At 54.1% G+C, this 12,060-nt stretch overlaps 1 protein-coding gene across 1 annotated transcript; it reads right to left on the reverse strand.

Moving 5' to 3' along the window:
- Positions 1 to 2,236: 2,236 nt before the first annotated feature.
- Positions 2,237 to 11,323, reverse strand: LOC308611613 (BCL-6 corepressor-like). Its single transcript, XM_081260331.1, has 4 exons — positions 11,072 to 11,323; positions 9,702 to 9,888; positions 3,798 to 4,043; positions 2,237 to 2,533 (listed from the first exon to the last, which is right to left on the reverse strand). The coding sequence occupies exons 2-4, from the start codon at positions 9,877 to 9,879 to the stop codon at positions 2,373 to 2,375; spliced, it is 585 nt and encodes a 194-aa protein (XP_081116457.1). The 5' UTR covers positions 9,880 to 9,888; positions 11,072 to 11,323; the 3' UTR covers positions 2,237 to 2,372.
- Between the last annotated feature and the right edge of the window lie 737 nt (positions 11,324 to 12,060).

Genomic DNA, 12,060 nt, shown 5'->3' on the forward strand with positions numbered 1-12,060 from the left:
GTGCCCCTTGGTCCAGGCCTCAGAGCCACCAAACCAAAATGGAAACTGTCTTAGAGGACCAACGAGGGTCTTTTGACCTCTCTGGTCCCAAAGGGAGGCTGCTGGAAATGATGCCAAGTTCACAGGTGGGGCTCGGAGCCCCGCCCTCCACGGCGGGTGCAGCAGCACCCCGCCCCCCCATCTCCAGCATTTGCTGGAAGCGGGAGTCTACTTTCTCAACCCTAACCCAAAAGTTGGGGTTAGGGGTCTCCCCCCCACCTCCAGCGTTTGCTGGAAGCAAGGAGACTATCTTCTCAACCACGGGGGGGTCTAGCTCAACACTATGTGCAACATCTGCTCTGTCCTCCTAGGTGCCCGCTCTCAGCTCTTGGGAAACCAACTGGGTGCTCCTTGGACTTCACCTGCAAGTAACTGCGCTAACTACCACAAAGTGCTCTCTAGCTAATGGAGAGGTCTCCAAGAGATGTGTAGATATAAACAACAGCACATTCAACCCACAACAACAACAACAAAACACCCCAAACTAAGCATAGCCCTAGTGCTTCCAACTTCCCACCCACAGTCATGCCTTAAGGCCAAGGCAGGCACACTTCCAAGGGCTCACGGCACTATGGACCGGGGTGGGGGGACACGACGGGAGACGGGGGACAGGGGCACAGAGCTGGCTGAGGGTGTGGGCGCCAGGGCTCCGGGCCAGCCTGGGTCCTGCCACCCCAGTGCTCATCCACACCTCCACGCTCAGCCTGCTGAACCGCGTTTTACTGTCACCATTCAACTCCCAGAGGGCTGATGCCAGCACAGAAAAATGCCTTTGCCCTGTGGGCTATTACATCACAATTGCTACTGACAAGTATGGTGGGGGAACTGCACAGGGCATGGAGAGTCATCTGTCTCACAGAGGTTTTGAACTGTCAAAAGGGCAATTCCAGTGTGAGCCAGTCTTGCTGAGGAGCGTGGTGGGCTGTGGAGCACTGCTGGATTGCTACCTGTACGGGTATCAGCTAACCCCTCTGAGGCTCAGTTTCCTCATCCGAGAGTGGGCTAGTACGCGTTACTCCCAAGTGAACATGTTAAAAGGGTGAAAGGAGTTACTACAGATCACACGGGCTTAGGCAGATATCAGCTATCTTTCTATGTTGCTCTAGCAATAGAGGCCATCACTGTCATCAGCCGTGCTGGGTTGGGATACAGCAGTGTGGACAGGGAGTTTTGTGCAAGGCTCAAGCCCTGCTCCTCGCCCATCAGCCCTCGGCTCCCGTGCCCTCTCAGAAAGAGACTGCTCAGGTCTGCCCCACTCCCACCCCTACTCTGCACAGACACTTCCCACCCGCTACCCCACAGGGGCATCACTCTGCCCCAAACAGCACAAGTTAGTAGAGCTAATAACTACTCTCCTACTCTCCTTCTTGCTATTCAGAATCCAAAAGGGCTCATTAAAATTCCCCTGGTCGCCAAGCCCTGGGTTAGGTCAGATTTTATATCAGAGATAAGTGAGCCAGACTGGCCGAAGCAGCCTGCCTGCCTGAACGGGAACGGAACATCAGAGAGGCCTGCCTTTCTTTTCACACCACGACTGAACAAGCCACCAAAGAGCCCGCAGTGTGAGCGGGAGCCAACGCAAACACCCTGCTGGAACACCCAGCCCAGCCCGCCACGTGGAGGGGGCTGGGCTCTGAGACCCGCCCCCCATCCCCAGCCAGTGTGTCCCCCACCCAAGGAGCAGCAGCCGGTGGATCCTGATCCGGGGCACCCACAAGGATGCTCACCTCGTAGCCAAGCCGGGAGGCCTGCTGTAGGAGGGTCTCGCCCGCGTTCTTATTGACAATAAGTCTCCGCGCTTCCGGTGGCATCGGGCGGGACTGGGTGGTCTCTGGAGGGGAGCTTGACCATGTCAGCTGCGAGGCCTGGGAAGCTGGTAACAATTGCTGCAAACAGTCCAAGGCCTTCTGGTCCTGCTTGGCCGGCGAAAGATCATAGCCGGAACTGGGCTCAGGCCGCTTTCAAAATCTCCGGACGGTCACCTATCACGAAACCAGGCAGCGCACACATTTCAGGCTGTCCTTCCTCCACCCGCCTGGTTCGCCTCCTCCCTGAGTTACAAACCTGAGTGGAGGAAAGCACTTTTCCTCCTCTCAGTCTGGGGGAGGCGGGGCGCGAGGAAGGGGTTGCATTTTTACTAGCTGGAAACTTCACCACCACCCAGGAGACACGTCCCCTAGGAAGGGGCAGGGACGTTTTGGGGGGAGGGGTTCAGGAAAAGGAAAGCTTTGTCCCCAGAAGCAGAGAAGCAGGCAGGCGGGATGTGCCTGCATGGGCCCGGGGGGCGGGGGAGAGCCAGGGGCAAGAGGTACCTTGCCATCCGCATTGTCCACCTAGGAGTCCCCTGGCAGCGGCAAGCCCCGCCTGGGCTCCTGAGGGATCAAATGCTTGGTTTTGCACAGTCGCTTCCCGGATGGTTTCTCGCTGTTGTCGGTGTATTGCTGCGGCAGGGGCGAAGGCTGCCAATCCATTTCTTCGTCCATGCACAGCACATCTGTCAGGGGGAGAAGCAGCGGGCGTTACACAGTTGTAGCCGGTGAGGAAAGAAAAGCCCATTGTTAGCACTGATCGTTGGAGCAGCTTCAGTTTTTAAAGATATACCAATTATGTTTTCAAAGCGCTAATATGTTAATCATCCCACATTCAACCGGCAAATAGGCTAACCCACGAAACGCCAAATGGCAAGTCGCTTCAAAGGGCCGCAAGAGAGGGCAGAAGCCAGCCCTTCGTGCGCTCCCGTCCCCACCCGTGGGGGGCCTGGGTGCTCGGGACAGGGCGACTGGGGACAGCCTGAGGCTGGAATGAGGGCACTGACAAGCGCCCGGGGTCACCCAAGACTTCCCTTCCTGCCCAGCCGCGGGCTGGGTGATGAGGAGCAGCCCAGGAAGTCGAGCTCCCGCCTCACTGTCCATTCCATAAGGAAGTGTGCAGGCTGAAAGGACCTCAGGAAGAAAACTCCCCGCTCGCCACACGCTACTCTTGTCAACTTGGATGGCGCTCAGGTCCCCTCCAGGGCCGTTTCCCACAGAGGGCGGGTGATCCACCCTCCAGGAGCGCCCCCCGCCCCGTGCGTATCCTTGTTCATTGTCACTGCATTTAAGGGACTCCTCCAACCAGCTGCTGTTGCTTTTGGCCTCTGCCCTTTTCCTGCCAGGTTTCTCTTCGGAGATGCTATTGCCCTGGGGGGTGACCGCAGGCTGAACCGCCTGGATCACTTCCTTCCTGCCCTGCCGGCCAGGTTTGCTCTCTGCTCCCGCCGTTCTCTAAGGTGCAGCAAGCGGCGCTGCTTTCTGGGATGGAGCCCTGTTAATTCAATGCACACCTCAGGTTGGTCAGCTCACTATAATGTGGCTCTTCTAAGTGGTTAGAGGAACTGTTTGTCATTTCCCTCTCAGGCCAGTCAGCTAATGGAGAAATAACTACAAATTAATGAAGAAGCCCCCCGGGGCGGGGGTGGTGGTGCGGGGAACAAACTGTCTTACACATCACTAACAGGGGTGGGGGAGGGGAGGGGTGTGGTCACTGTGTTGGCTGGAACTTGTCACCAAGTCTCGGGAGGGGGTCTATTTGCCTTTGGCCACCTTTGGGCTCCAGCCCCGCCACCTGGCTTTGGGGGGGTGGGGGGTGGGATGGGGGTGGGGGGTGGGGAGGTGTGAGTGGCTCCCCCCAGGGATCCAGGGTGGGACTGGAACTTTCCACTGCTCCGCTCCAGGACTTCCGTAGGGTGCCCTGCGGGCCCGAAGCCAAACCGAGCTCACCTTTGGAGACCCGTCTCCGCTTGGCTTTCAGCAGAGAGTCCTCCGGGAGCACAGTGGTCTCAGTGTGGTTCCTATTGCCAGACACCTTGCGCTTTCTGTTCAGCCGGAGGGTGGGGCTGCGTGACGCGTCCGGGGCCGCCTGGTCGGCGGGGGACTCTCTGGGGGGCTCCGTGTCCATATCCTCAGGAAGATCACTGTCTTCTGGGGCTTCAAAGCGGTCAGGTTTGCTTCCATCATAACACTCCCCTAGGGGAGGGGAGACAACCCGGAAAGGAGGGAACAAAGGTCACCAGGAGCAGGCAGGACCCCCACGCCCAAGGCAATCTGCTACCAACAGACCACCCCCCTTTGGAGACCAGGGGCCTCACACGCCGCAAGCACAAAACCCTCAGAAAGACGTCCCAAAGGAAGGACAGCTGAACACAACCAGCAAAGAAAGCAGAAAATGAGGCGCGTAGCCCACTCACAATCCATCCTTCAAGGGTCAAGGTGAGGCATCTACACCATCCGTCTATAGGCATGTGAGATCACTCCCTAACTGCTTAACTCTCCAAGGTGGCTTACTTTTAAAGGGGGGGGTGAGTGACCTCACAGTAAGATCCAACCAATCAGGGCAGAGCTACAACGGGGGGTGAGTGACCTCACAGTAAGATCCAACCAATCAGGGCAGAGCTACAAATGACTATGGAAACAGCTGCTAGTCAACAAAAAAGGTTGATGTCATCAAGAGACCAAATAGCCCCCAACTGCCATCTACACAGACATAGCACCAATGTTCACTTGGGTCAGCAGGGGCGAGGGTGAAGAAAAAGGGTAGGGAAAGAATGGTGGGAGGCTGGGAAGCTGGGGAGACCAAGGCAAGAGGAGCCTGGCAAAGGGAAAGGAAAGGCTTCCTGGTGCACACACAAGGGTCAAGGGCAATTTCAAAGAACTCAACCAGATTGCTACAAGTCCGTCTGTCCTCTTTCCACACCCGTGGGGGGAAAGCATTTCACTGCCATCGAGGGGCTGCTCCTATTTCCTGTCTAGGAAGAAGGCCCACAGTGACACCAGTCACCCACCTGGCACGTCTCCACGCCTTCCTTCCCAGGCAACAAGCATCTAAGGACATTTCAAAGACAAGACTCCAACCCCCTTCGTGGGGGTGGGGTGGGGGGGTGCGGCGGGCAGGGCTGAAGTACTCACACCTCAGCTCCGCCTGTGTTGCTCCTGCCCCTCTGCTCAATCTAGCATCCACTTAGGGCTTTTCCTCCAATCACCCCAGCCTAACATCACTCCTCACTTTTGCTCTAGCCAAAGAAACAGTTCAACTGCTTTGCTAGTCACATTGTTTCTAACACACAAATAATTCCATAATGATCACTGTGCTGTTAAAGAGTTCCCCGAAGATGACCCTGTGTCCATCACCGGCCGGGGGTGGGGGTGGGTGTATGAGTTTGGTATTTCGTTAACACCTGAGCTAAGCTCCCACAGCCCGTTTTTCTAGATGAAATCATGGACACACCCCTCACATGCTGCTCGTATTCCTCCTCCTCTCCCTAGACCACTTCAAGTATCACTCCCACTTCTGCTCAGCAGGCTGGTCCCCTGATCAGCCTCTCTTGGGGGGCATTCCCAGCATTTAATGGCAGCCAGTTGTGGGGATGAACCTCACCCTGGCCTGGGCTAGCCTGACCTGTGTTCTCAAGGGTGGAACACACTTAGCTTTTCTTCAAGGGTATCCCAAGGTGGGAGAGATCCCCATCTAGTCTTGCCGGAATGGTGGAATCACCCCAACCGCGAGGGTCTCCTGCCATGGCAGCAGGAGAAACCCCAAACTCCTGGCCTGTGCTTACGGGTGATGCAGCCCAGGCTACCGCAGGCCCGGTGAAGACGGCGTGCTGCAACTCTCACTCGGGCTGCTCTGTGACCCTCTTAAACACTCGGGCAGGAATGGCGCCGCTTTACAACTCGGCCCCCTTCACTTGTAAAGTGGGAATGTTGGGTTTCCTTGGTGGCGCAGTGGTTGAGAGTCCGCCTGCCGATGCAGGGGACACGGGTTCGTGCCCCGGTCTGGGAAGATCCCACATGCCGCGGAGCGGCTGGGCCCGTGAGCCATGGCCGCTGGGCCTGCGCGTCCGGAGCCTGTGCTCCGCAACGGGAGAGGCCACAACAGTGAGAGGCCCGCATACCGCAAAAAAAAAAAAAAAGTGGGAATGTTACTGCTAGCCTCCCTCCAGGGTGGGCTTCATAATCACGGGCCGGGCTCAGCACAGAGAAAGGCTGGAAAAATCCCTTTAACCAAAAGATGCCAAGACTTTCAGACCAGCCTGAATCTCAGGCCTGAAATGTAGGAAATTTTAAGAGGTGAGCCCTGCTGGTTACACCATTGGACTTCTCTGGTCCAATCAGCCTTCCCTAAAAGCTCCGTGGGAGGGGATCCATGGAGGGATGGAAGGGCTACCTTAAGAACCCCCATGTCCAAGTTGAAAGTTTCTTTTTCCAAACTAGGTCCATCCACCCTTCCCCCAACCCCAGAGCCTTTTAGGGCAAAGATCTCAATTCCCCTCAGCTAAGGCCCCCCAAGACCTTACGCTAGTGTGACCTTACCCAGGCCAGTAATAACCCTGAAGGACACCCACCCCGACTGCCCAAGATGCCCATGGCCACCAGCTATGGGGTAGAGGCTCCGTGTCACTTGGAGCTTCTCAAAGACTGTTCTAACCACGACCCACACGAGGATGACCCTTGAGGGCAAAAGAGATGGGGAGATAAATAGATGCACGGGGATCCTAACCATCAGGCTTTGCCATCATTGCTACTTTTGGCCCTTCTAAAAGTGGGAAGCCATGTGCCCTTGGTCACCCAGTCTAAGCAAGATGTGAACGTGGTCCCTGCAGCATGGTCTTATGACTCACAGCACATATATCCCAAATTCATTATGGTTGTACCATAGCATCACCTCACAGAAGCATCACCACAGCAACATTTACAAGTCACTGTGGCAACAAAGCACCCTCACCACTGTTGAGCCATGCCCAGTGAGGCCTAAACAAGGTGAGAGGGTTCTGAGTCGCTGCAAGGCTCCCCAGGATTAAAATCCCCTTCTCTGTAGCTTAACTGTAATAGCACCTCCAGTCAGGGCTAACCTTGTTCAAAGTTACACCCGCTACAGAAGGAGTGCAGGGGATCTCTGTTCCAAAGTAGTTTACAAACGTGCAGGTGCTCAGCTGGAAGAGAAGTTCCCTGAGCAAAGAAGTTTCATGAAGCCCCTTGACTGAGCCTTCCTCCAGCTCCTGGCCAGGCACTGCCACTGAGCAGGACCTAGGCCTGTCCCAGCCAAGTGGTTCGCAAGGGAGATGGTTACTCCAAGTTTGAGAAGGAAGGGACCAATGCCTCCTTGCCCCGCCCCATCTTCAAATGCCACTGAGGGTTCCTAGTGATGAACTTCCAAGTCTGAGGAACCTCCAAACTCATTTGGTGAACTTCCAAAATAAAAATTTCACTCAGCCACCCATGTGATCATAAAGAATAAATGAGTATCTCGGCCACTGTGTTTTCAAGTTAATTCCTTTTTTTAAACAACCCCCAGCAACAAGATGCACCCGCGCCAGGACAACCAGGGCCGTGCAAACAGCACCCACCACCTTAGAAGCTCCTGGGCCCTCCATGGGTAGGGGCTGCCTCAGAAGGGGGAAGGCATCTTGAAGGCGTCCTGGACCCTCTCTGGGACCCATGCCCGCCCCAAATCCCCGCCCCAGCTCCCATGTGCTCACAGCTCGGCTCTCGGCCACACCGACACCCATGAGAAGGACCTGAGCCCATATCAGCTGAAGACGTGATGGCCCAAGAACAAGAAGGCCCGTTCATATCCAGCTGAATGGAATGAACACCTGCTGGGCCTTGGACGTGGAGGCTGCAGTAAGAACAGTGGCCCCTTCAGGTGACCTTTCCTGACCAGCTATTTACAAACCCCACGTCTCTACAAGACAGAGGGTGGGTGGGGAACCCACCTCCATTGCCCCAACCTTTCAAACGGAGCCCCTCACCTTCCCCAACCCTTCTCCTGCCCTCCCATGGTGGCCATTCATGGCTCACTGGGCCACGTCCCGGGTGCTCCAGGAAGAGACCCGTCGGTCGGTCTGAGATTGGAGGCAGGCGGTGGGGGGAGGGGGCTTTCGGAATCATCTGGGGCTCAGGCCCTGCTCCCCATCAGCCACACCGAGTTCTCGTCTCCACGGTCAGCAGGAAAGACTGGGAAGGACGCACACTAACGTCTCTGGGAAGAAGGGTGGGTGAGGCCACTGAGACATGAAGGGCAGCGGCCACCCTGGGTTTGGCCACGTTGCTGGAGAAAAGGGCGAGAAGACTCGAGGCCGGTTAACTGCCCGCTCCCTTCCTCCAGCCTCCCTCACCATCCACCCGCAACAGGCAGATTCCCTCCTCAGAAAAGTGCATCCCCGTGAACTTGGCCTTGCCCACTTTTACCACATCTCTCTGAGAAACTTCCCTAGGAGCTGAGTTATGAGGCCACTCAGGAGGGTAAGGGCTGCGTGTCAGCTGTGAGCACAGGCAAGGAGGCAGGCCTTCTTGCTGCTTCACTCCAGGGTGGCCTGGACCCTCCGTTTTTCATTCCAATCCCGAGGGGGAGGAGCTCGGAATCGTCTACTCCAGGCACATCAAGAGCCCCATCCCTCGGGTAAGGCCGCCACTGACTAGCCCCAGAAATCCCCTTCTACGGGAGCCACGTGGGACACACCGGTCCCGGTGTGGCTTACCCAGAACCCTGGCCACAGGCCTTTGTCTGACCCCAAAGATGAGCTGGGGGAGGGCAGTGCTCCAAGCAGCAGAGAGAAGCACACGCTGCTGCTGACCACAATTTTCCCGAACTGCATCAGGCACCCACGACCTAAGCGTGCGGGCCAACGCCGACCCTACGACTGGGTCCAAGGGCCTGGGCCTCCCAAACGTGCCCACCACCCCCGACTGTCCCGTCTCAGGAGGATTGCACGCCCACCCTGTCCTCGACGTTCACCTAGGTGCCCTCACTCACCATCACCGGTGAGGTTTCTGGGGTCCGGAGCAGGCTGCAGGCCACAGGCCACAAGCACGCACACTGAAGAAAGCGGGAGAAAGACCTCCACTTGCTGCCAACGCATCTCATTCGCCCAGGAAGTCTCGAGGGCAAAGCCCGAAGTCAACCCCAGTGGGGGAGCAGCCGAGGGGACCGCAGAGTGTGACTCGAGGCCAACACGAGCTTTCTCTCCAGTTCGGCCTCCAGAACAGAACACAGCCGTCTGGTGGGAAGAACGGCCTCGCTGGTCCCACGGCCTGGGAGCGTGGTGTCAGCTCCTCATGGCTGCAAACGAGCCTCCACAGAACACAATGATGCTCATCTCTCTGGGGCCTTCATCAGCCCTCATCGCACGTGAACGAAACCTCTGCCTCTGGAGGGAGAGTCCGAGTACTCTCCACTCCCTCCCACAGGAGACTGTCACTCTGGAGGGTCTGGCTCTGGCTGCAAGTGTCATCCCACTGCTACCAAAAACCCGTGTCCGTACCTGCTACAAAACAGAACACATACCTGCTACGCTGGAGGTCCTGCACTGCCATTCCTCTGCTCTACTGTATCAGACTATTACTAACTACAGGACTAGCATTGCTCCGGAAAAAGGAGACGCGTGCCAGGAAACAGCATTTCATAGGTGCTTCACTCCTGGATGCCGCAACGCTCAAAAGGACAGCCAGCCTTGCAATCCACAGCTGGGAAGGGTGGCCAGAGCAGCCCGTTCTCCGAACAGCCAGCACCCAGACGCTGGGCCGTCGGAAGCATACTGCTTCCTCTCACCTCCCTCGGCACTGGGAGCGGAACCGCCCCGTTCCCACCGACGTGGTACCACACGCGAGCCGCCTGGGTTCACTTACATCTCTCACTGTCGTTCTGGTCGGCAATGGCCTCCTCCGGGGTGACCGACTTTGGCTTTTTGTCCTGACTTCCTTTCAGCCTTTCCCAGTCAGCGGGGCTGAATTTGCGCACCTCGGAGTCTTTGGTCGTGGGGTGGCCACCTTCTCGCTCTTTCATCTCCAACTCTGAGAAGCGCATCACTGCACGCTACAAAGAGAACGGAGATGGAAAAAAGACACACCTTACCACCAAAGCTATTTCACTGCCCTTACCTTAAAGGAAAGTATCTTCAAAGAAAAGTTTGCCCAAAACCAACCACAATTTATGATACAACTGAGATATTTTAAAATTGAACGATAAAACGTAAGAGTGTCTATGTGTAACTAGTCACACACTCTTTATTCGTAAAGCCATACGTATGTAGAGATATATGTGGTGTGTATATATAGCCATACATACACTGTGGCATACAGACAGACATTCTCTTTCGAAGGTAAATAAAACAAAACAAAAACACAACGCAAAGAAAGCGAAACAAAAACACAACAGAAAAGAAAACAAATGCACAGTGAATAAAGACGACCATGGCCCACAAACTTCCCTTTGTATATTTGGAAATGAAATTTAACTCAAAAGGTTTATGGAAGATTCTAGTAATAAAAATTTGAAGAATTGACCTCACAGTAAGCAGCGGGTAGACATAAAATACTGTCCTCTTGTAATCCTTCCATCTATGTAATTAAAATGGGCACTCAATGGATCATTTAGATAACTTCAGCCATTTTTATAAGCATAAACCAATTTTTTTCTTAACATTGCAAAACAATTTGGCTTTATTTGTGTTTTAATTAAAAGTAAAATATCTTAAGGAAATTCCTATACAACATCTATCATTCACTAGCAAGTTAAATACATACTCTATCCCATTAAGCAAGGTTTGTGTTTTTGTTTTGTTTGTTTGTTTGTTTTTTGGGTGGAAAAAAAAATTGCACGAATCTCACAGACATGCGGCCGCTACACACCTCCACCAAGTATCACGTAAGGCATTCTAAGCAGCGCTTTTAGGTATATTTGTTAACGTACAGTAACGGCAGAGAAATCAAAGCGATTGATAGGTAAATGTCATGCAGTCCTTTAGACATCCTTCGCAATAATTAAAACTTCCGTTATCAGCATTCGAGTGGAGTTCGCTTAAAATCTACAGAATAACTTAAAGTATCCACTTACGTCCCCTTACTGGACACATTTCAAACATTTAAATTATCCTAAGCTTCATTAACCAAATCAGCCCAGTGTCCTGCCCTATCATACCCCCGGCCCCCTCCTCTTCACACATTAAAAAAACCTGACAACTGGTCAGGCTCCTGAAATTCGGGTGGTGGGGGCTCACCTGCAATGCCCGCTCCTCCCGACTGAGCTGACAGGAGTCTGCGTACAGTCCAGTAGCGACACACTTGAACCGGTCACCCACGTAACCAGCGGAGTTTGCGATTCTCTTTGCCAGCTTAGATGGCTTCGGTTTCAGAACTTTGCCATCGGTTGATCCTGCCTCGTCAGCTCCGTCTTTGGTGTAGGTGGGGGTGACGTCCACACTCGGTGGGGCACTGCCCACGCAAAATGGTTTGGGATCCTCTTGGGTTTTCCCGAATGTGACCACAGAGCCGTCGCTCCCCAGGGTCGGCTCCAGGAATGCAGTCGAGACCGGCGTCGCCAGGTTCTCCTTGTTGGTTACCACTGGAACATTCTCCTTGCTTAAGCCGGAAACTGGCTGGCCCGGAGCCTGTTTGAAAGTATAGGCTTCGTGGAAGTCACTGATGCACCCCAACTCCTCTCTCAGGGCAATGAAATCCCGGTGTGGCTGTAGGGCCATATTTTACTTTTTTATTTTTTAATATATGTTCACATGTTTCCATAAAGGATCCAAGGTGGCCCATAACATAAGGACACACAATATTAGCTTTAAAAAAACATGGAAAAAAAAAAAAAAAGGGAAATCATGATCCTGGAAATGGGTTGCATCCTTTTAAGGGGTGAGAATAACAGAATGAGTGAGCCAAAGATTTGGGAAAGGATCTCACATTTCCAAACGTCCAAATCTTAAAATTGCACCAAGTGGGAATGTAGCTGTGGCAGTATTAACCTGAGAGAGCTCTATGATCGTTGTCTTTACTCATCACTTGGTTGCAAGGTTATAAATGACAGGGTAAGTGAAGGAGGGCAAGTAGACAGATAAGAGTCATTTCCTGATTCTCAAAAGAAGGGGCATCACCTAGGGAAGGGGACTGCAAAATCCTACAGGAATCCTCTTCATATACTAAATTTTCTAGGTGGCAAAAGTATCTCCTTTGACCCTAGCAGCCAGATGGAACTTAGAAAAGT

Source organism: Mesoplodon bidens (genome assembly GCF_964165515.1).
Source record: "Mesoplodon bidens genome assembly, contig: HAP1_SCAFFOLD_567, whole genome shotgun sequence".
NCBI lineage: Eukaryota > Metazoa > Chordata > Mammalia > Artiodactyla > Ziphiidae > Mesoplodon > Mesoplodon bidens.